Source organism: Chanos chanos, chromosome 4 (genome assembly GCF_902362185.1).
Source record: "Chanos chanos chromosome 4, fChaCha1.1, whole genome shotgun sequence".
Taxonomy (NCBI): Eukaryota; Metazoa; Chordata; class Actinopteri; order Gonorynchiformes; family Chanidae; genus Chanos; species Chanos chanos.
Window position 1 is genome coordinate 33,188,865 of NC_044498.1, and position 23,156 is coordinate 33,212,020.

Consider the following 23,156-nt stretch of genomic DNA (forward strand, 5'->3'; position numbering starts at 1 on the left):
TATTAATGAACTAATATATACATAATACTGTACATCAAATAACAAAACAGTCTATGTTGATAGTTTATTTCCAGCGATACCATCCTGACACACATGAACACAGTCTACCACATCAGTGGCATCCGCATGACCTTACCACCATATTTCTGTATTTTTTCAAAATGACATTGGAGCTGTCGTCAAAGTAAAGCACTGATATGGCATTTAGCTTAGTGGGGGCACAGCATGGCTTTGGCACATTTTCAGGGAACATCAGATGAACCTGTAAGCACATAAAGATTAACGTTAACATTTCTTATTATGGAAATGATAATAGATTGGTTTCCATACTACTTTAACGTATAGCTATGAATTCTGAATTGAGTGGGAAATAGTTTGGGACTGACCAAAGTCTGTACAATGGCATGGTTTGTTGCATTCATGTGGGCATTGAGTGGAAATGAACATTCTCCATCACAGTAAAATGCAGCATAACCTTCAGGTGCAATAATCCAGTCCTAAAAAGAAAGAGATAAGAAGTATCATAATTTCAGTTGTCTTTTTTTTTTTTTTTTTAATCTTTCATGTCTCTGGCATCTACATTTTTTCCACATATTTTGTGCTCCTTGCTTGTTATGTAGTTGTAGCTTGTAATGTTACAGATTATGAGAGAATCAACATGACATCAAGCAATCCTGTATTTTAACAAAATTTTGTTCATTGTGTTCATAGCCTTCCCATCTGAGAAAAACATGATTTATATTATACAAATTTTTGGTATTATTTTCCTTTGGCTGTTTGAATGTACAAAGGACAAAACAAAACAAAACCAAAGGAGTCTGTACATTGCTTACCTGCCAACCCAAGTCCCGGAAACTGACATACAGTTCATGCTTTTTGCAGGCTTGCCTTTGTTCACTGGTATTTTGATCTTAGTAAAGTCAAGAAAAGCAGTCAAGTAGTCAAACATTTTGCAAATCTTATTACAACTGCTTTCAACAAGTATGTGGAAGGTTTACCGACAGTCTTCACTGAACATAAAAGTTAATTTTACCAGGATTACTCTGGTGTATATCTAAAAGACAATATGTGTGATTAGTGCATAATTCATTAAGAGTTATTACTCTGCATATTGCAATTGGTATTAAAATTTTCTTTTGAGTGGTGGCAGTTCTGGCTGTTTATTTATTTATTTTATTTAACTGAACCACAAGCACCAAAGTGTTGCTTGAACCTAAACCCATGACAACACATTTTATAGAGTGGTGGCTTGTGAGATATTTGACACTTAAGTCGTTTTGAGGTTCTGTCTGTTGTCAGTCAAGCCATTTGAGACCTATACTAAGGCCCACTTCATGAGTCTCAACCAACTGAACACAGTTACTAAAACCCAGAACATGTCAATCAGCTTCAAAATAAACAAGCAAAAATGTTGACTTAGTGAATGATAAGGTCGTGGTATCTGTGTAAAAGAAATGTTTAGAAAAACAACAGCAATAGAGGTTAATGGGATAGGGAAAGGTCTTCAAATTGAATGTCTTCCAGTTTCCAGCATTCAGGTCAGAAGTGCACAGAACATGGTTATTGTACACCACCGGAACATAATTATTTTGTTTAATGGAAATTGTGCACCACAACCTTTGAACATGAATATTTAATACGTGTTGACAACGAACAGCAACACCAACTAATTTTTCGAATTTGCAAATGTGCAGCTCAATGTAGTGTTGGCTATGTGTGTGGCAACTTGAAACATGTGGTGTCATCTAACTGAACACTGACCTTGCCACACACTGTTTACCATAATTCTATGAAAACAAAAGCTACTAAAGCATATTCTAAAATACTATTGTAAATGCTACTGTATTTATTATTTCACTGACTGAAAGCCATGCAGTAGGACATAGTTCTTGTTTGTTGTTCAAATTTTGAATAACATAATTTAAATTGAATTATTTTCTCATTTAGAATATTTATTTTATTGTAGGATCTGAATTTACGTTGGCATTCATAGCTGTAAGGCAGTGCTATTGCAGTCAGTACACTACACACTTTGTCCTTTCTTTGTTCTCTAGGCTATGAAATGAAAAGATTTGTACCTGCATTTTTGGGTGGATGAGAGGATTTCTGTTGACCTCTGGTCTTATTCCTGCTCAAATTTTTTCTCTTCCCACTTGTGGCTCTTACAGAGCGAAGCAATACCTCACTGGCTTTGAAGAAAGCAACGAGAAAGGGCTGCTTGGATTGTGGACCACTTCTTCCAACAATCCCAGCTGATTTCATGTTAATGCTTCGACCTAAAATAAGAACAAAAATAACAGAGATGAATATGTCACCCTAAACTATGGATAAGAATAATTTGGATAAAGTAACGTTATGTAAGGTAACTTTATGTGTGGCAGAGGAATAACTATGGATAAGGTAACTTTATGTGAGGCAGATGTTAACCATGTCCGACAAAAACCTGTTAAGAAAGATTTTCTATCCAGCACGTTAGCGTATTGTTATCAGTGTCTTACCATCCATAGTCTCTACACAGAGCTGGAGTCCCATGTTCTGCTGTGGGTTCAGAACCCAGTGGTTACTGGTGGCTGTGATGTCAAAAACCAACCATCCTCCATCTGATGCCCTGACCCTCTTAGAATCCAGCAAAAACGTCTCTGCATCCCTGAGAAAGCAAATAAATAAACAAACAAACAATTGTTTTTATATACATTTTGCAAGCAGTTAACATGCTTCTCTCACTGACTTTCACTACAAACTGTCAAAGACAACATGAAATATCTGGTTTACATTCTGCCTGTCTTGGAAGTGACTTTGAATAAACTGCTAAATGAATAAATGCTAATGTAAATAAAATATAACGCAGTGCCTCTGGGGTCTTATCAATAACAGCTATAGGCACAGTATCTTTCTTCTCTGCAGAAAATGCTTTTTTTTGTATTCTGTGTATTCATTTATCTCATGAAATTGTTTCTAACCAGAGCGTAGTTTTCAAAAAAGAAATCCCTGCTACTGAAATGGAACTGAAACACGAGACACTTCACACAGCATGAAAGCACCTCTGTGTCGTTCAGCCGTGGAAATAATTTGAGAATTAAACAAGTCCTGACATACTACATTGGTCTTAGGTTGTGTTAGAAACTGTGTTTCCATAAAACGCACAAAGTATGGTCAAGAGAGACCTTTCAAGTAGCTGTAGTGCAGTAAGGGGAAATAAACTCTTGTTATTTTATTCCTCTGTTTGATATTAAAAAGAGAGGAACATGATGAGTTATTTTAAGGGGGGGCGTTTAAAAATAATGACAGAATAACTATGAGTTGCTGAGGGATTCAACATTATGATTCTGGGAAAATTGTACTGGAGGGTGTAAGAGCTTGATCCTGATTCATGTCACTAAATGTTTATGAAAATACAAGAAAGGGCAAGTAAATTTGTGAAAGGAGCGTCCCTGAAAGCCTCACATAAGAATGTATAGCCAAGGTGTAATGATGGCTAGCCCGTGATTTCTGGTCGTGTATCTATATATTTATATGTGTGTGTGTGTATGTATAGATCTTAGAACTACAATGTACAAAGAGAAGGGGGTAGACTGTGATCATAAGATGCCCCAATGTCTATAGCGCTATCTTGGGGATTCAGCACCAGTGCATTGTTAAGAAACACAGGTGAGCAAAAAAATCTTAAACACCCTGCTACACCTCCTGCTCCCCTACAATACCCCCCCCTCCCCATCCCCAATTCAGGAGGCCCCTATTAAGGCCAGATGGCTGCATCTGGGATATAAGCAGTTTGACAAGTCTCACAGATACACAAAGAGTGATAACTGATGGACTTCCTAAACTTCGTAAGTGGGTAACTTGCAAATGGAAAAAGCTTTATCCGTGGGCATTATCAGACAGGGCCTGGTGAGAGTGAGGCAGAACAGGGTTGTAATGAGAGGGGAGGTAATGGAGTAATGGAAGCCGCTGTAAAACTTGGACAGGCACTGCTGTTGAGAGCTCTTTCAGTCATTTAGGCAGGGGTATTTTACTCAAGTGTTCATGACAAAACTATTCAATTATTTCATTAAACACAGTATACATGTACATCTGCAAATGCATTACCTACAAACACACACACACAGACACACGCATACATACAAAACGTGTCTGTCTATCTATCTATCTAACCCTCAGTCTATGGACGGATAGACAGAGAGATGGATAGGTAGCTAGATAGATAGATAGAGAGAGAGAGAGCGAGAGAGAGAAATAAAGAGAAACAGAATTTTGTCATTTTTGCCAACAGCATGTCTTGGTGCATCCCTCTTCTGTTCTGGGATTTCTGCTGCATTAGTTGCTTTTTGTTTAGCCTCGTCTGCAAAGCTAAACATACCGGCCCACACATGTATGTAAAGACTATTGTCAGTCCTTCAATGGTGACAAATCATGCTCTTAAAGCTTTCCAAAACACGCAGTTTAATCACCATGAGAGAAGATTCCGGACAGATTCCAGACATAGTCTTGTGTAAACAGGATGTCCTTTTATTTTCTGCCTGATTGCCTGTCTAAAGTGTTTTACAGACATGGAATGGTTTTAAAAGACCATTTTAAGGTGCTCCTGCAGGGAACTAAGACTAGAATGTCACTGGAGGGTAGATGAATGAGTAGATGAATAACTCTAGTCTAGGAAAAGAAGCCTCATCAAAGAGCAAATGTTCAAATGAAACCAGAAATTTAATGACTATCTAAGCTGTGTTCAACCTTTCAAAGGTGTAAGGTTCCATCATGTAGCATGAAACACCTCAGATATAAAGCAATGCAGTCCTTGTAAACAAGAGCCCAAAGATATCTGATATCCTTGCTTTCCCTGTTGAGTATAATTGACCTCTGTTTTTTTCTGTTTCTTTCCTCTTACATTAAAAGAACAATAAAACACAAATAATAACAGACAATGACATTATTGTAAATGATTTTATGTATTCAAAAATATAAATACCATTTCATCATTACTGTGGTCTGAGTTATAATTATAATTCAGATGTAATTATAACTTTATAGACATTTTATAATTATAATTATAAAATGTCAAAACTCAAAATAAGCTTCCTGTACAGTAAAATCTTTTCCAAACTAGCTAGTTATTTGTGCATATTTCTTTAATATCAGGTAAAGGAATAAGGGTGTTTCTACTAAGCAGCAAAAAGTAAAAAATGTAGACCATATTTCTTTTTGTAGACCAATATTCTTTGAATTTTATGAATCTAATGAATATTTTTTATTAGATGCAAAAAGTAAATGACGAGATGTTTTAAAAATGAGTAAAACAGAAATTTACTCCCTCAAAATAATTCTCAGAACTTACTTGTTTTGGTATTCCTTGATGACTTGGTAAATGGTGACTTTTAAGGTCATGTTTTCATATCGCGTGTGGCTGTGATCTTTATAAATTCGGAACTCTGCCGCAGTCACGGCCTCTCCATCCGGAATCTGAGTCAGGTCAAAACGAAACTCTTTGTAGTGTCTCCTCTGGTGTGAGAAATCTCTATCCCTCTCAACTGCATGAAAAAGAAACGAGTACAATTAGAAATGTGGAGGGAGCATGAGGTCTCCACAGTAAAGTAATTTCTCAAACTATCCCCACCTGATTTATTATTCTGTCCCTGGTCGAACGGCGTAAAACTGAGTCATACAGAGGACAAATGTCAACATTTGCTGTCTTTAAAAAGTCATTCTTCAAAACAGTTAATATTCCATACCCAATCTAAATATTTTCACTGCCAACAAAAGCTATATCCAATCCATTAAATCAGTCAACTTGAGCACAGGTAGTCATTCAGACACAGGACCTCCACTGTGAACTACTGAGCATTCTCACACTATGATAAATGGGCCGTCACTTTCAAAAACACAGACTGAAGACATTCTTTGACCTGATTTACTAAAATCAGCTCTGTGCCCCTTATTGCTAGCATATTTGTCTAAAAAATTTGCATTTACAAAGAAATGAATGCCAAAACAACTTGCATAACTCCGTCTATAGGCTTTATAAATTAAAAGAGTGTGTTTTTTATTATTTTATTTGACTTGATCTACTCTGCTAGAAACTAGAATAACAGAGTGGATGCTAGCTGCTTTTGTAGACCACTAAATCCAGACAAGATACAATAAAGGGGGAGAGTGCAAAGTTAGGAGCATCTCCCCGACACCCAAAATGCATCCACAGTCAGATAATGCTCCATTCAGACTAAAAATGACAAGCCAACACACAACACTTGTCTAATAGCAGCATTAAAACAATGGGGTTGAGGTATATTTGCTTTCGGGTCCTGGTGGAATGACACCACCCATATCTCTGATAGTTTATCTGTAGTGAAAGTCTTTGTTTGCTTAACGCAAAGAGGTTACAGGTCAGGCCAGAATGAAAGCAGCTGGCTGTACTTAATCTCCAGCCATGAGTTCTTATGAAACTCAGAGATGAAGGATACAGAGTCAGGGAAGCGGTTAAAAAAAAATAAAATAAAATGCCAAACGTTATGTAAGACATTATCTACTCAGAAGACACAGAGAACAAAAATATGTGGCAAATTATGTGACAAACTATGAGACAAATTTGTTCCATTAGAATATCTTGTTACATTCATATGTTACATTTTTACATTTTAACAGCTGCATTTAATTAGAAATATGTACTTTTTTGGCTGCTTAATACTTTCATTTATTCTTTTATTCTCATAAAGGACATATAGTCTTCAAATTTCAGTAAAGATTATAGAACAGTGTGTATGCTTTGTGGGCCCATTGTTTGTCCTTGGTTTGAGAGTGTCGTGTTTTTAAACTAGACAGTGCACATGTTCTTCGTTCATAAGTAGAAACAGATGGAATTTGGTCAAGGTGAAGGCTTTTACCTTGTTAGCCACCTTAATATTTCAGGGGTTTTTTCAGTTTTGTCTTCATATTGACCATTTTCTCTCAAGAGCATTTTGTAGGGGAAGAAAAATTGTCTTCTTTTCTTTCTTTCTTTCTTTCTTTCTTTCTTTCTTTCTTTCTTTCTTTCTTTTTTAGATTTTATCAAACAAAGCAACAACAAAAAAACTGTCTTCCAGCCAGTGCAAAAACTCAGCTCAAATATATTATTGTTTGGACGTATGATATTTCATCTGTAAAAAATTAAACATAATTCATTCAGTTCAGATCTCAGGAGTTGTGGATTAAAACAGAAATGACAAGCTTTCAGGCATGAGCTCTATTTAAAAATCTCTCAAAACGTTCAGACCCATACAAGGGACCAAAACTGGGTCTCACTCAAGCTCTTTCCTTTCTTTAACAACAGGAAGTAATTAAGCAAAATTATCCCCAGGTCAGACAGTTACCCGATAACTTTGTATGAAGTGCTGGGTGAAAGGTCAGGGCTACTGAAGCAGTACAGTGTTAATCATGCTTATCATGCCATTCTTTAAAGCAGGCACAACATTTTAGACAGACCACAGAAAGAAGCACAAGAGACACTTCTCAATCAACATATAAACAAAGCCTTACTCGCATAGCAGATTCTCTCTCTCTTTCTCTCTCTCTCTCTACTCTCTTTCTCACCGCTCACAGATATAGGAGCTTTGCTAAAAAAAAATAAAAAAATAAAAAAAGGAACCTTGCCTTCTAAATAATATGATCTGATGTAATAATATTATTCTTTCGACTGATTTATGTTTTTATGTCAACCTGTAATTGTCAGCATTGCCACAGTATTTTTGAGACCACACCACTTTATGCTATATTTTAAGGAGTTTTCAAGGACAACTAAAATGGACATGAGTATTTGCAGCTCCACATGCAATGTGGTATTGGAGGTCCATCAAAAACATGAAATCAGCTGTTGGTTTGATATTTCGGTTATTGTGCTGGCATGAAAGAAGAAGTTACTAAAAATGAAAGGACATTTAACTCTTTGACAGAGTTAAGCTTTCCCACACCTTCAGCTACACTTTTGTGCTAGTAAGTGAACACACAGATTTAGATACAAAAGATGGACTACAGGAGAAAACATGAACTGGATACTTCAAACTAACTTTGTTGCATTATTTCAGATGCAAACAAAGACCATATGTTGAAAGGACCAAATACTATTCAGCATAAGCAAACTCTTTTTTTGAATCACTGTCAAATTAACTATCTAGGTATCCCTGCTCTGAATGAATCACCCAACTTTCTATGATCAGAGAGGGGTTGGTGGTTTCTGCATTTTAGTGATTACCAATCTGTATTTTAGTAATACAAATTTGATAATAATAATAATAGCAAGAAGAAGAAGAAGAAGAATTGAATGGTTACAAATAACTGATGAATATTCTTTTTCCTTTCAGCCCCTGCATTGTTAATATTAGCTGTTTATCATTATACATATTTAATGCACTTTTCAAATTTATAGAGATGTAAAGAGAATGTATGTCTACAAAATTAAGATATGTCGGTTTTCTTTCCCCAAACATTACTGTGTAGTTTACGTTTTTTGAACTGGCATCCAAGTTCATTGTGATTTTTGTTCATTTTAAAATTTGTAAAAATCACAGTCTATGTTTTAAGACAGTGAGATGCATAATTATACCTGTGATTTTAAGCCTTGCATGTATTATGTGTAATTATATGCTTTGCATGTATGTTAACACAATATTCTTGTTGTCACCTTCATGATTTGACCACTTAAAAATACTTTCTCGGTACATCAAATGTTTTCATTGACTAACTTTTACTTGGGAATAGAAGAGTTTGGTCGCAACAGCAAGAGTGCGACTAATGACATATTTAAGTGCATATAGTGCAGATATAGTTTATATCTGCACTAAGTGTATATTTTTCGTTGAAGTAAACTGAAGTCTGTTAAGCAGTACTGCACGTCTTTAACGGTTTCCAACAGTAGGTTGATACAAACCATAAGAATACTAGAGAACAATATTTTCATTTATGACATGGTGACTAAACTCGAGAAATACTATTAACGTGCGTCTCATTTAGATTTCTCCGCAGTACTCTATAACAATGGTAGACTAAGCTGTCTCCTGCGCAACGTTTTACGCACGTCGAAAACGCATGTTATTGAGTGATATACGTACCTAGATTAACAAAACTCATAACCATATCAGCGTCATTGAGAAAGTTGGTGTCGTGAGAAGTGGCCAAAGGTGGACTCTGGCTTGTCAGAGGCGCAGCACGGTATGGTTGTGGCACGCGAGAATATCCATGTGACGGTCCATAGTAGCCTTTACGCGTGTTTCCATTACTTTTTCCACTGTACCCCTTCCCTGTATGATCGAGTACTCCGTCGTCGTCCTCGGTCGTCATGGCATTGTACAGGTCAAGCATAAACAATGGTGCCGATGATGCTTGTTTTCCTGGGGAGAAGGGCCTTGGACGATGTGGTAAACCAAGAATTGAGAGAATTTCTCTTTGAATCTCTCGTCTTTCGTGGTTACGCAACCGTCTGTAAATAAAACTAGAATGAACATGGTTGTCCCCTAAACCACAATAAACTCCCTGAAGAAAACTCAACCAGCTCCACAGAAGTCCGAATGTGGCCTGATAACAAGGCGTTAACATTCGCATTTTTGAAGTTAATAATATAATTTTCATGAAAGATATAAGCTGTTAATCTCCATGGCAGCGCAAGAACCACGTATATGTTTTTGCTGTTCTTTTTGTTTTCCTCTAGCGATTCGTGCAATAACTTATTTTCACCAAGCTGAATTCAGGTCAACTTAAAGGCAAACTCCTTATATTCCTTAGTAATTGGGGTTACCTTTAGTGCGGTTTTCCAACATGTGTAGACTTTTAAACGTGTTAATAATGCCTTAGATCACCCACTGTGGATTCTCGGCGCCACTACTACTGAAGCTTCATTTACAGTCCATTGGCTGTCGTTTATTCAACACCAGTCTCAAAAAGTAATTCCTTAAATGAAGTCGACTTGGAAATGCGAGCAAAAAGTTTTCTAAAAGTTCTATATACGTTCCTCTCTTCATGCACAAAAAGTATTAGGAGTCGAATACATCCGATGAAAGCTATGGAAATAAAAGGCCGTGTGTGTGCAGTAGAAGGGATCTGTGTGTGAACAAGTTGAGGTTCCTGCACAAGCGGGCTACATCCCCGGGAATGTGTTGAAACCACTAGTCCGTCCCACATGCAGGAGACTTTTTGCTTGAACCTCTAGCGGGCAGGCCCATTAAACATCTTTGACTGGCAGATAAACGCAACAAGGGAACCTGATATTTGAAACCAATCGGTAGCTTATTAGTGAAAGGGAAACCCCATAAGAAAACATCTGACAGTTTTGTGACAAGGGTTGGTCCTGCACAATCGTTAAGCATGCATATACATATATATATATATATATATATATATATATATATATATATATATATATATATATATATATATATATATGTGTGTGTGTGTGTGTGTGTGTGTGTGTGTGTGTATGTGTGTGTGTGTGTGTGTTTGTGTTCTTTTTGGCTTATGATTGTATCATAGTGAGAATTTTTGGAGCACAATTAAGAATAAATATGTCAAGAGGTACCAAACGCAGAGCTCTCTTCAGTTCCCTGCACCACATAATGTCGTTAATACCTATAACTCCCGGGGGAGTGTCCATGGTTGTTCAATACGTTTTTCTTCACGACTACAAAAACCCTCAGAATAAACTAAATGTACGGATTTTGCGGCGCACAGCCCACGCAAAGCCTTTTTAATGAATTTAATAATCCCCAGGATTTGCACTAGCTGGTACGACCTCAAGATCGATCCTAACTAATCACTCAGTTATAATTAATGCTGCTGCCTTGTGAACCCAGCATTTTGAAAGGGTTTAATTTGAGCACTGTATCAGAATAAAAGACTATGAAATTACTCTCGATAAAAAGACCATAGGGTTGAATTTATTCATAATTCTGAAGTAAGGCTATTTGTGTTGCTACCGGACAGTAGTTGGTATGACGTCTCATAATCCCAAGCAATACGGAGTGAGCTTCTTCCTCCCCTAAAAACTTTTAAATTGCTCATTTGGCTCACAAAATCATTGCAGTCAGGTGTCCAGTGCTACACTTCTACAACATGTCCTTAGCGGAGGTTCGCCTGAAGCACGCCTCTTACGGCTAAGGTCAAATGATGTTAGAGATGGATCCGCAGCGACATCTAGAGTTGTCTAGAGTTGCCTTGTTCACGCATGCTTGCGTGATGTTTGATTAAAAAGCCTAGTAGGGACCCGCATTCCTCGTAATACACTAACGGGTTCTTTTTTTTTTTTTTTTGCGAATAGCACTCTCATCTATACTGGCAAGTTTGTTTTAAAATATATCTACACGACCTTGTTTGCTGATTGCAAGGCAGATATAGCGCAGAGTGAAATGATCAATTTAACCACTTCATGAATCACAGGAAAGTCTTTCGAATTTTTTATGAATCCCTAAATTAGCCAGTGGAAAGGAAAAAAATGCAATAATTGGTCTAGAATTGGTTAATATGCATAAACTGGTCATAACGAATAGCTTATATGAAGACTTAGTTTAAAAAAAATCTTAAATACATAAGTAGCCCTATCGGTTGCACTTACTGGGACTCGAAATCATACAAGCCTACTTTACCATGCTACCCTAGAGGCTGGTGATCGCCGAAACGCCTAGTCTGGCATCCTTATATCCCGATACATATTAATCAGGTCGCACCCGGCCTCCCATTTTTAAACTACATCCTTAATATGACAGATTTATTAACTGTAAAAGCGGCCCACAATTTGTATTGTCCCTAATCGTCATCTATCCTAAACACCGTTGAGAGGGAGTGAGAGAGAGAGCATAAAAATTAACACTTAAGCATTAACTTACAAAAAGTTTTTTTTAATAATTAATATAAAAAGGCAATACAAAAATCATCCAGACACATTTAGCGCTAATAAAATTAAACAATGCAAAACGGAGAGCGGTCACAGGAGTTATTGTTTGAAACTTTTATAAATAACAACAAAAATAATTATGAATTATGTTAATAAGGAAAGGTGTGCTTATCTACGCAGCAGAGTGACTGCTATTGGCACACCAGTTGCATATACTGAGGGATTAACATTTTCCTCTTGGCAACAAAATGTTACAATTTTAGATATCCATTGTTCATCTCAGACACAAATAAAGAGAGCGAAAACACTCCAAACTATTAGTCACACATTAAAATGTTGGAAATTGCTTTGAGGCTTCTTCTATTGATTTCAAGGTGGCAGAAATGAAATCAAAAAGAACCCTCAAGAAGTTCATTGACAGTTTTCTCTAGAAGTGATGCTGTTTATCAGACATCAAGCTTATAAACTAACCCAAAAGTTATCTCATATTCATAAGATACTATCTGGAACATATCTAAGATAAACAGCATCATCCAGTCTAAATGTCACGACACTGAAACATAAATTATTGCAGAAAAAGAAAGTTGTATGATGTGAAGCATGCAAATTTTTAGGACTTATATTTAAGGTTCAAGGACAAAAAAGAAAAAAAAGAAAAAAGAAAAGAACAGAATAAAAAAAAGAAAAGAAAAGAAAACAAAAAAAATGAAAACAAAACAGGCACTAAAAGGTACACATTAGCAAGTTCAATAATATCTGCAAGACATTTTATCTAAGGTTTTTTTGTCTGGTTTGTTTGTTTTGTTTTACCATAATCAACTAAAAGCTTTAACAAGCGATGGGATAGATGAAGAGAGGTAAACACTGGAGGGAACTAGAGAGCCAGGAAAAGCATAATGGCACATGTTCAAATCGAGGACAGGGTGGAATTTTTGTTGGGAGCAGTGCAGTCCTCTACACATTGGATGTGTTTTCTTGTGACATGGCCAAAATGTTTAATGACCTCCATGAAGTAGAGTAAATCTTGGTGCACTTCACCTCATGACACAGCCAAGCAAGTAGTAAATTTACGAATCAATTGATAGAAAATCTGTGATGTTATTTTGTGAATGTCATGTTCAACACATATGTGAATTTATTTGATTATTTACACAATCAGAGGTACTCGATGTCTCCATGAGCGGGAAACACTGTTGAATGAGATCTTCCTGAGACTGGAAAGATTTACCATTACCTTTTTTCCACTGAGCTTCACATCCATCCTGGTATATTTTCTATTTTTATTTATTTATTCATTTTTTGCAAGGCTACTCAATAGTTTGGTCCTTTGCTGTAATGATCTCGTCTCATCATCATACTATAACACATAGAGGGATGGCAAACGCCAGGTTGGCCGGGCACACCAGGATGTCCTCTCTTCCCCTCTTCCCCATTAAGGCCTGGGGGACCTGGCTTACCCGGATGGCCTGGTTTGCTGATCCCTGGTGGGCCCATTGGACCTTGAAGATTAAGTTAGAAGATCAATAATTGTTCACCACAACAAACAAAATCTTTGAGGACTGCAGCAATGTTGTAAGTTGAATTTTGATAAAGCATACACGCTGATGAAATAAGACATCTTAAAAAAGAATATGCCACTGACAATCTTCTGACATCTTTTGAGATTGCTGAGGTTGCAGAGGTTATTGAGGTTATAGATGTCAACTGCCATGGTGCTACCTTTATAACAAAACTGATTTCATCTCATGACACATCTCAAAATCATAAGTAACATTTCAGTTGGTCACTGAAAATGTATCCTGCACAGTCAATGATGTTATATCTTATCAAATGTCTCCAAAGCTATCTGTCGAGCTAGAGATATTGAACCGGTAGCAAAATTCAGATTGCCTCATCCACTCCATGTTACTCTTGTTGATATTCCTCATTGTTCTTTATCTAAAAGTTATTCAGACTTACAAACCACCAAAATCATGTTTTCAGTCTGTCGGACAACTTGTGCAAACTCTAAGCAAACCTTACACTACAAGTCTACAAAATAAATGGAGAGAGCAAATAAATGAAAGGGGGGGGGAGGTCTTCCTTACCTGGAAGTCCTGGAGAACCCGGAACTCCAATTCCTGATCTTCCATGATTTCCTGTCTCACCCTTCTCCCCTGGGTCTCCTACACACCACAACAATTAAGTACAAGGGTAAATTTCACATTTGAACGAGATGATGTTTGTATATTCTTTTATGGCAATTCATACCTTTCAGGTGAATCATCAGAGTCACCATAATGTATAAAATGAAGATTAGTTCCTATTTTAATGAGTAAGAAGCAGCATATTTTTCATGTTAGTTTCTTGTACTGATCTCTGCCCTGGAAGAACCGTAGCCAATCACCTGCAGTAGAGTACTGTAGAGATATATAGGGGTTTGCACACTGCAACACCATCTACAGTCCAATATACAAAAACTGTTCATGTGCCTCCTTCATTGGTCCTATACATGTGGTCTGACTGCAGATAGAGTTCACACTCAGACATAAAACTGTACTTAGCAATATTTTTGGCTCCATTAAATCATACTACGTGCAATGAAGTTCTTCTTTTTTTTAACCCAGAGAACACAAGCATTAAACTATAGATTTAATGGATTTCAACTCGGATGCAGGTTGCATGAAACAAAACGCCCTAAATTTGGTTACTTTTATGAAACGGTTACTAACGTTTTCAAAAAAGCAAGATAGAGGAGAACAACAACCACAACAACAACACAAACAAAAAAGACAAAAAAGTAAATGAAGGATATAGCATTCTGCTGCATGGAACTGCTAGCATTTGGCTGCTCATTATCTCCCATCACTCTCACTCATTATCTAAGCCGCTTATCCTAATCAGGGTTGTGGGGAGTGCTGGAGCCTATCCCAGCGCTCATAGGGCGAAAGGCGGGGAAACACCCTGGACAGGTCGCCAGTCCATCGCAGGGCAGACACACAGTCAAATTCCACACAGAAATGACTCTGGCCACCTGGCTGGGCATCAAACCCAGGGCATTCTTGCCGTGAGGCAACAGTACTACCCACTGCGCCACCGTGCCGCTCATTATCTCATGTATTATAAAAACTATGCTGGAGAATAGTTTTAACATTTGCCTAACTGATACTATAATTGCTGACTGGGTGCATATGTACATTGATTAGCATAAACATTTTATTATATACATACATACCAGTCCAAGATTAATGTGAAAGTTGAAAGATTCAACCGTAGACTCTGAGTGACTTTCCCTGCTAGCCATGTGCTAGCCTCTAGCCCCCACTGGTCACACTGACACCTGTATCTTTAAGATTAATGAAATCTGCCAAGGCTGTGATAGCCTTATTATTTATTCATTTATTTATTTAAATCTGATTTTTACAGAATGTTGGGTTCAGCTCTGAACATTTTGACACAACAAAACTGAAAGTAATGCATGAAAATGTTGGTGTAGACTAATCATAAAGTCGACTAATGCAGATGGTAGTCATACATTTGTTTGTTGTCTGTAAAATATGTTTACAGTCTTTGATGAAAGGGTTGAAGTTCATGGGCTGCATGCATGCACAACCCTATGACAGCATCACTTTTCCATACTTGGCACTCATTGATAGTAATTTGGTCAGCACATGCTCATAGCAACACATCACAGAGATCTCAGCCTACCCAACACATGTCTCCTGTACTAACCATGTAACCATTATTTCTACTGGTCTGTGAACATTCTGAAATAAAACCTCACCTCACTGTCTGGTGATTATCCACAATGTTTCATAATAATGAGTAGTAATTAATATATTAATTGATTAGAGACTGTGCGGCATCACCTTTCATGCCAGGAATACCGGGCCGTCCAGGTAGACCACGGTGTCCTTGTATTCCGTTGGAGCCAGGTACACCTGGAAAACCCCTGGGGCCCTGCGGACCCACTGGCCCTGGTACACCTGGGGGCCCTTCCCTGGTATGACAGTGGTCACAACTGCTGCGCTGGCTACTTAGAAGAAGGGAAGGAATCTCAGCTGGAACAAAAAGGTACAGTAATAAACTTAGATAAGCCATCATCAATTCACCCTTAGTATCGCAATTTTACAAGTTTTCAAGTGATGTAGTTTATTTGCTGCTTCACCATTGTTATTATTATTATTATTAGCAGTAGTAGTAGTAGTAGTAGTAGTAAAGTTTACACACCAGGACTGTTTTAACAAGCTTTAAGCTCTTGCATGTACTCACTTCGAAGAACTTCTCTGCATATCTGTTGAATGTGTTGCTCTGAGAGTTCTCTTCCCTGTAGAAAAAAGAAAAACAAACTTCAAACCAAATCATACATTTCACCTTCATAATGCTGCATGCTTGGCATGTATGTACTTAAAATATATTACTCATTCATAGCTTGTTTTATGGCCTATGTAGCAAAACAAGACCATAGCATTTGGCCATTCATTCAAATGATTAAAGGGACTGGACACATACTGGTCTCCCCTCTGGGCCAGGTGGTCCAGGTGGCCCAACATCCCCTGACTGTCCTCGAGGACCAGAGAGACCTGTCTGTCCGGGTAATCCAGGTTGCCCTTGGTGCCCAATCTGCCCCCTCTGTCCAGGCTCTCCTGTGTTCCCTTTCTGCCACATACACAAAGACATTTTCATTACCGACACAGGGTCTAATGTGTACTTATCCATTTACATCATTCCTAAGCTCACCTCTCCTTTCGGTCCAGCTGTACCAGTGAGGCCCTGCAAATAGAGTAGTGTCCATTACTATTAGTGTAAAGCTGGTGAATAGTGGAAATATACAGCTTTAGTGTGAATTTGTGTAAAATATGGCTTACATCATTCCCAGGCTTTCCTGGATCCCCCTTTTCACCTTTCAATCCCTATTAAAGATTGCAATGAAACTGAGGTGAATTTCATATACAGGCTACAGCAACTCTAACAAGAAGGCAATCTTTGTCTAGCTGTTCAGGTTATAACTGCGTCTAGTCATTTTTTTAAAGCATTCCTTCTCATTAAAAAAGTGTTTTAAAGTATTTATTTCTGTACTACTCAATAAACATAAGTCTCTGACCCTAGAGGCCCTGTGCCCTCTGTCATAACTATACAAACTGCCACCATTTGTCATCTAAACCATAAGGAAAATGTGTTTCATTAAGAACTTCGTTTCATTAAGTACTAATACCTTTATAAATACCTTTACATAAAATGTATGAATATTCTAAGGTCTATTTTGTAACTCAACAGATGAAGATTACCAATAAGATTAATAGCAATCATAAAATAGTTCAAATACCTCTCTTCCTGTTTCACCTCTTTCTCCTCTTTGTCCCTAGTTTACACAAAATATAAATGAAGCAGTCAGTGGCAACTTAGAAACCAGAAAGGAACTCTCAGAAATAACCAATTAACAGAATAAGTAAATGGGTGAGTAAATAAGTAAGTAAATAAATAAACAGATAAATACATAAATAAATGTATGCTCACATACATACATACATACATACATAAATCCGCAAATAAATAAATGACAGCAGTAGCACATATGTTATCAGGATATCAAAGAATATTCACTGAAGTGGCACAGAGTTTGAAAATTGTCCATTATACCAGCCATTATGATCTACATCTGCTCCCCTCATTCTAAACTATCCATGGACCATCTACTCTTGTTCCTGAGAATAAAATAAGACCTCTCTTTTTTCTATTGTCAGTTTAAAGGTTTGGTTTGGTTTTAAGGTCAAACATAAAATTAAAATTTATGTATTATTCAGATCATAAAGTAGACTATTACATGACTGTAATTACATCCAATTTCCATAGGAAACCACAGAAATGCATAACTATTTCAAGCATGTTGGTTGAAAAATGATTCATCAAGAATGGTGTTCCACAGAGATTTTCACTTATGTCAGATCATCAATCCGTGTAATGTCCGTTCCAAAAGAGCCTTAAAGCTGCAGTGCTGTTTTAGCAAGAGCAATTTTGTGTTTGCGTTAGTAGAATATCATACTGTGAATGATTTGTGTTCCCTTGATCATGTATGTCTTGAACTCTTGAAAACTTGAAGCACCATTCATTCTGATAGTGTCAAGTAACAGATAACAGATACTCTTGTTTATTGTGCTTGCATTTTTTTCATATTTCTGAAGTGGTCTGAAATGATAATATCTGTACTTGACTGGATTTGGGGGGAAAATATTGCACTTTGCCATATACTGTTCATTAACATTGTTGCTTTAATTAGTCAGCAGATATAACTCCCAAACAAGTCCTTTGCAGAGTATGGCAAGTTTTCCTTTAGGGTATCTCTGCAGTATGCCATATTCATTTTGTCCTTTATTGACATGTCTTCCAGACCATGAGAGAGCAAAGCGTTCCTGAATCACAATACTACCTCTGCCATGTTACTACCTCTATTATTAACAGAAGCCTCTTGGCTTCCTGCCTAGTTCCGAGGTATATTCAGTGCCTAATGCGCTTCTTTTTTTCAGTGGAACTGCTTTGAATGGTCCTTTGACTTTTTGGTTTAGATTTTGTTTTGAGCTGTTCTAAAAAAACATTGATGCATTAAGCCTGAATCATTTGAATCAGCAGAATCCATAGCAGGTGGATTCCTTTTACAGTGCCTGTGAACCAAAAAAGTGTCATAAAGTCTATACTGGGAACTCAAAGCACAGTATTATTGTATCAGCATTTTTTTCATCCAACCTGAAAGGGGAAAACCATTTACTCACTAATTAACCTCACTTGTATAACTGTTCTGTAATATCAGGTTGTATTAATAAAGATCTCAGACTTGCATCCAGTGAGCTTTTTGGCCCACGACGCAATAAAAGAAATTATTAATTTTATCGATGCATTTGATTAATTATTGCCAATATATCACAGGCCTCTGCTTGACAGTTCATGTCATCTGATAAATACTTTGTTTGCCACGGTATGAAGTATTACATCTTTATTGTCATTAATAGAGGTACACTTGGAAAAACAGCTCCACATAAATCAGACTTTCTCTCCCAATGATTTTTTTTTTTCTGAAACTCCAATGTCAGTGTTTTTCCCCTCTCATTAAAAATGGAAAACAAATGTTATTTGGATGGAATTACTTTAACCCCTCAAAGTTTTTTTTTAATGTCTAATAATCAAAAATCTGTATTCTACAACATGCATAGCCCCACTTTATGGTATAATGCTATCCTTACAAAAAATCTGTAATAGACTAGGAATACCTTCTGTCCTTTTAAACCTGGCATGCCGTGGTGTCCTGGCTGGCCGGCTGTCCCAGGTTCACCAGGTTTACCCTGAAAAATAAGCACCACAAAGCTCTTACTCTATGATATACATTGGGGTGGCCAGCTATAACAAATTGCATTAAAAAACTTGTCTGAGTGCTGTAACACCCAAGACAATTAGACTGTAAAAAAGTTCATATTAATTAAATTCGTGGTCATATAAATTTGAATTAACCTTTGTTGCATGTTAAATGTTGGTATGAGGCCACTGGCCTCATTTGTTAATGACCACAGATGTTGCAATACAGAACACCTGCTCAGCAGTGAAGGCATCCAGGAATGAGTTACTCTACCACTGGAGTACAACTCAATAACTTCATGCCTTTAAAATGCTACTGGACCTTGGACTGAAGACAATATCATGATTTACAGAGATATTCTCTCCCTGAGTGAGTAACATGAATAATCTGATGCTGATGGTCTGATTTGCTAAGTTTGCAATATAAGAAAAGTTATTTCACCTCTGGCCCTGGAATTCCTTGTAGACCAGGTTCTCCACTTTCACCTTTACTACCCTGTTGATCAGAGGAAAATGGAAAGAGGAAAATCTTTTTTTTACGCTTCCTGTAGTGCTGCTAATTGCTTTGCGAAAAGATTTAATATCACTAAAATTGATAAATTACTTCACATGAAATCCATTAGATCCTGCTAGCAATCTTACAGTGGAAAATTACTGAATAGGACTGAGAGTTTCATCTCTATGTGCTGTATACCCCCATCCCCACCCCCCAAATGGATGTGCTCCAATTAATGTGGTTTGAAGTGACTCAAGAGATAAAATCCAAACCATGGGATGACCATAGGCCATTGTTTTACCTCAGCAATATTAACCAGTACATACGGTTGCAAAGCAAATGAAAAGTGACTTGGAGACAGACAGTCGGGACCAGACTGGACTGCTTTTAATTGCAACCCAGATTCCACTGCATTGGCATTTCCACTCCTTTTAATGTCCGATTCAACATTTTTCTTTTCTTGGCATTTCTCAAACACTTAAAGAGGTTCCAAATCCATAATGGCATTGAATGCTGACTACAGAAAAAAGGAGCCCTTCATAAAACTACTGTTGATCAGCGCTTACAAACTGAATATGAGAAGACAAAACTACTATGGGCAATTTGAAGATATGGAGTTTACCTTAGAGCCAGGTGTTCCAGATGAACCTGGTATTCCGGGTAGACCCATTTCACCCTTGAAAACAGAGGATGCAATTAACTTGCATTAATCAGCTTTTTTGGGTTTCACTGTTCATGTTAAACCTCATTTTGACTCCTCCCTGATTGCTGTGATCCTATACTGAACATTTGTATAAATATGAGTTCCTTTATACTCTGACTTTGCCTTATATATCTTTCTATCTATCTATCTATCTATCTATCTATCTATCTATCTATCTATCTATCTATCTATCTATCTATCTATCTATCTATCTATCTATCTATCTATCTATCTAAGGCCTCTGCCAAATTGCACTGACAGTTATTCCCAGCTGAGTATGTCTGACTCTGTCTGTGTATGCTTAGAAACCACCATGTGTTATCAGGAGATGATAACGCCTTCACACTTAACATAGCATAGCACAACATGAAAACAAAATCACAACAACAACAATGCTATGACTTTCCTTGCTGTCAAAAAGCTGACAGACTAAAAATCCCTCTTAAAGGTGATATGCATAACTTACAGCAATTCCAGGTGAACCTTTTGCTCCTTTTGGTCCTGGCAACCCAGAGTCACCCTATAATGAAAATGATTTTTTGGTACATCACATTCAATAATTAAGATTTTTCTGCCAAGTTTATGAAGTTGCAAGTTGCTAGTTTAATTGCTTCGTTCTGATGAATAACTGTACATTTGCTGCATTATATTCATTATAGCATTGTTTTTGGCTTTCTTTACATTTAATGCAATGCTAAACAGATAAAGCTTTTTGTCTTTTCCTTTTCTGTACCTCACATGTTGAAAAAATTGATGCACAATGTGTATGACTATCCCATTATCCATATAAAAAGTAAAAAGCGTACCTTCATTCCACTCTGGCCTTCATTACCAGGCATACCTGGAATGCCCTGAAAGCAATGACAGAGGCTAGCAGACAGCAGAACATTACCAATATAATATGTGTAACACATTTATCAGTTTACATTACTCTTCTATTCTGTTGAAGGTACTTGTGGGTTATAAGAATTTTGTAATAATTGTGTATTCATAAATCATTAAGTAACTAGACCACATTTATGTATTCATAGTCACTGTAAAAACTGTGGGTAGGTCTGCAAGTTTCTCCCATATGCAAGATTTACATGTGAGCAGACCAAGTTTTAGGAGACTAGAGGCTTTCCTCTGACTCTAATGAAGCTAACATGCATGGCTCTAGAGGTTTTTGTTTTCCTCTACATGTCTGGATTAATCACATATGAAATGTGCCTCTGTTGAGTTCCTGCAGTTTTACCAGCCAAAAAAGTAATACATTTTACAAGATGTTCTTAAGCATAGATACCACCCTAGCATAGAAGCCAGTTCAACTGGAGACAGCAATAGGTCAAGCGTCCTCAGCTGTGTGGGAGCAGGCAATGATTTACGACCTCCGATGTTCTTTGAAAATTACAAAATCTTATAACTGAAACTCATCTGACATGGAGCTTATTTGAATATTTATTTGTTTTACTTGCAGTTCTTTTCCATTACCACAATGTGACATTCTGTATCACAAAGATGACGAAAGTATGCTGTTTGTGCTAAATACACAAATACATCCTTTTCTATAACCAGAAATCAGTCTTTCAGACTGAATCAAAATTAGTAAGTAATAAAGTTGTAGGAGTACAATACAGGTCATTCCATAAAACCCTATGTATATGGACCATTGGATGATAGCACATATCATTTGATTATTTAGTGCAGTATGTTATTGGTGTTCCATGAAAACTAAAGGTTAACTGCAGATTATTGTGCAATTGCCAAGTCCAGTCATTTTATCATGTTGAAGTGGTCCCATAGCAATGCATGCTTCCTTCTTGAAATATGATGCATGTGCACGCATATTATCTGCTGAAAACATTTCCTTTCCTTCAAAGTCCTCCAACAGATTCAAATTCCCTATGAAAATTCAGACACTACAGCCTATTTTTGTAAAAGTGTATAATGGTTGAATGGGTTTACACCAAGCACAAACTTCAGCTTGTTCATATCTTTTGCTTTTGGATTAATTTCCAATAACAATAGGTTTCTTCATTTTCTGATGACATCAGTATAGACAAAAATGAACATCTCATCTCATACTCTCTTATTTTTACGTTTCATAGTGTTAGACAACAAAAAACAAAACTGGAATAGGCAACTGTGACAACTGTAAGTTATCATTCATCACCAGTTTAAGACCACCTCTTTCACCAATCAGGGCTTGATTATGGAATAAGTTATGTTAACAATTTCAACTTAATTTAATGTACCATGTGATTAAATTGAGAGACAAAAAATCTATATCTCTACAATCTTTACCTAATATGGATCTTTGTGAATGAAATCATAAACCCAATGACTCTGTTCACCCTATAAATATCAGTATGAGGTTAATATCACTTTTAATGCATTGTGACATGTTATTTGACATGTTTTGGAGGACATCTCTGCAGAAATATCTATTCCATTCAAATAGAGCTGTTAGCAGTTATAGGCTGTGACTCACAATCAGGTCTGCCAGCAGACTGCTGGCAGGATGAGACAGGGCCTCCCTCGGTTCTAAAGTTCACATTTTATAATTCAACTTAGTTTGATGTTATCAAGTCATTAGTGTGCAAGCTGGATTCTTCATGCTTAGAATGATGCACCTCAAGCATTTTGAACCAGAGTTGTTTCCAACTGCTTCACAGTGAGTATGGTCTCTCTCAAATCTAATTTAAACTTCTGTGTGTGAGCCAAGATCTACTTTAAATACAGGTGGTGTTATGCATCAAAGAAATACTAAGCATGTTCTTGTTAGATAAGAATCTACCATGATTATCTTTAAGGTT

At 37.0% G+C, this 23,156-nt stretch overlaps 2 protein-coding genes across 2 annotated transcripts in view; both read right to left on the minus strand.

Annotated features, from left to right (window-relative positions):
* Nucleotides 1-112: 112 nt before the first annotated feature.
* bmp5 (bone morphogenetic protein 5) lies at nucleotides 113-9,558 on the minus strand. Its single transcript, XM_030771271.1, has 7 exons — nucleotides 9,069-9,558; nucleotides 5,327-5,519; nucleotides 2,499-2,647; nucleotides 2,079-2,276; nucleotides 834-910; nucleotides 387-497; nucleotides 113-262 (listed from the first exon to the last, which is right to left on the minus strand). The coding sequence occupies exons 1-7, from the start codon at nucleotides 9,556-9,558 to the stop codon at nucleotides 113-115; spliced, it is 1,368 nt and encodes a 455-aa protein (XP_030627131.1).
* A 3,592-nt stretch (nucleotides 9,559-13,150) lies between these two features.
* The window catches only part of col21a1 (collagen, type XXI, alpha 1), a 30,540-nt gene continuing 20,534 nt past the window's right edge, over nucleotides 13,151-23,156 (minus strand). Inside the window, exons 18-30 of the mRNA XM_030771622.1 lie at nucleotides 21,168-21,212; nucleotides 20,828-20,881; nucleotides 20,281-20,334; nucleotides 19,605-19,658; nucleotides 19,081-19,152; nucleotides 17,145-17,180; nucleotides 16,687-16,731; nucleotides 16,559-16,591; nucleotides 16,331-16,477; nucleotides 16,091-16,145; nucleotides 15,688-15,879; nucleotides 13,927-14,004; nucleotides 13,151-13,338 (exon numbers count right to left, since the gene is read on the minus strand). Coding sequence (XP_030627482.1) covers nucleotides 13,151-13,338; nucleotides 13,927-14,004; nucleotides 15,688-15,879; nucleotides 16,091-16,145; nucleotides 16,331-16,477; nucleotides 16,559-16,591; nucleotides 16,687-16,731; nucleotides 17,145-17,180; nucleotides 19,081-19,152; nucleotides 19,605-19,658; nucleotides 20,281-20,334; nucleotides 20,828-20,881; nucleotides 21,168-21,212 — 1,053 coding nt within the window. The remainder of the gene's footprint in view (nucleotides 13,339-13,926; nucleotides 14,005-15,687; nucleotides 15,880-16,090; nucleotides 16,146-16,330; nucleotides 16,478-16,558; nucleotides 16,592-16,686; nucleotides 16,732-17,144; nucleotides 17,181-19,080; nucleotides 19,153-19,604; nucleotides 19,659-20,280; nucleotides 20,335-20,827; nucleotides 20,882-21,167; nucleotides 21,213-23,156) is intronic.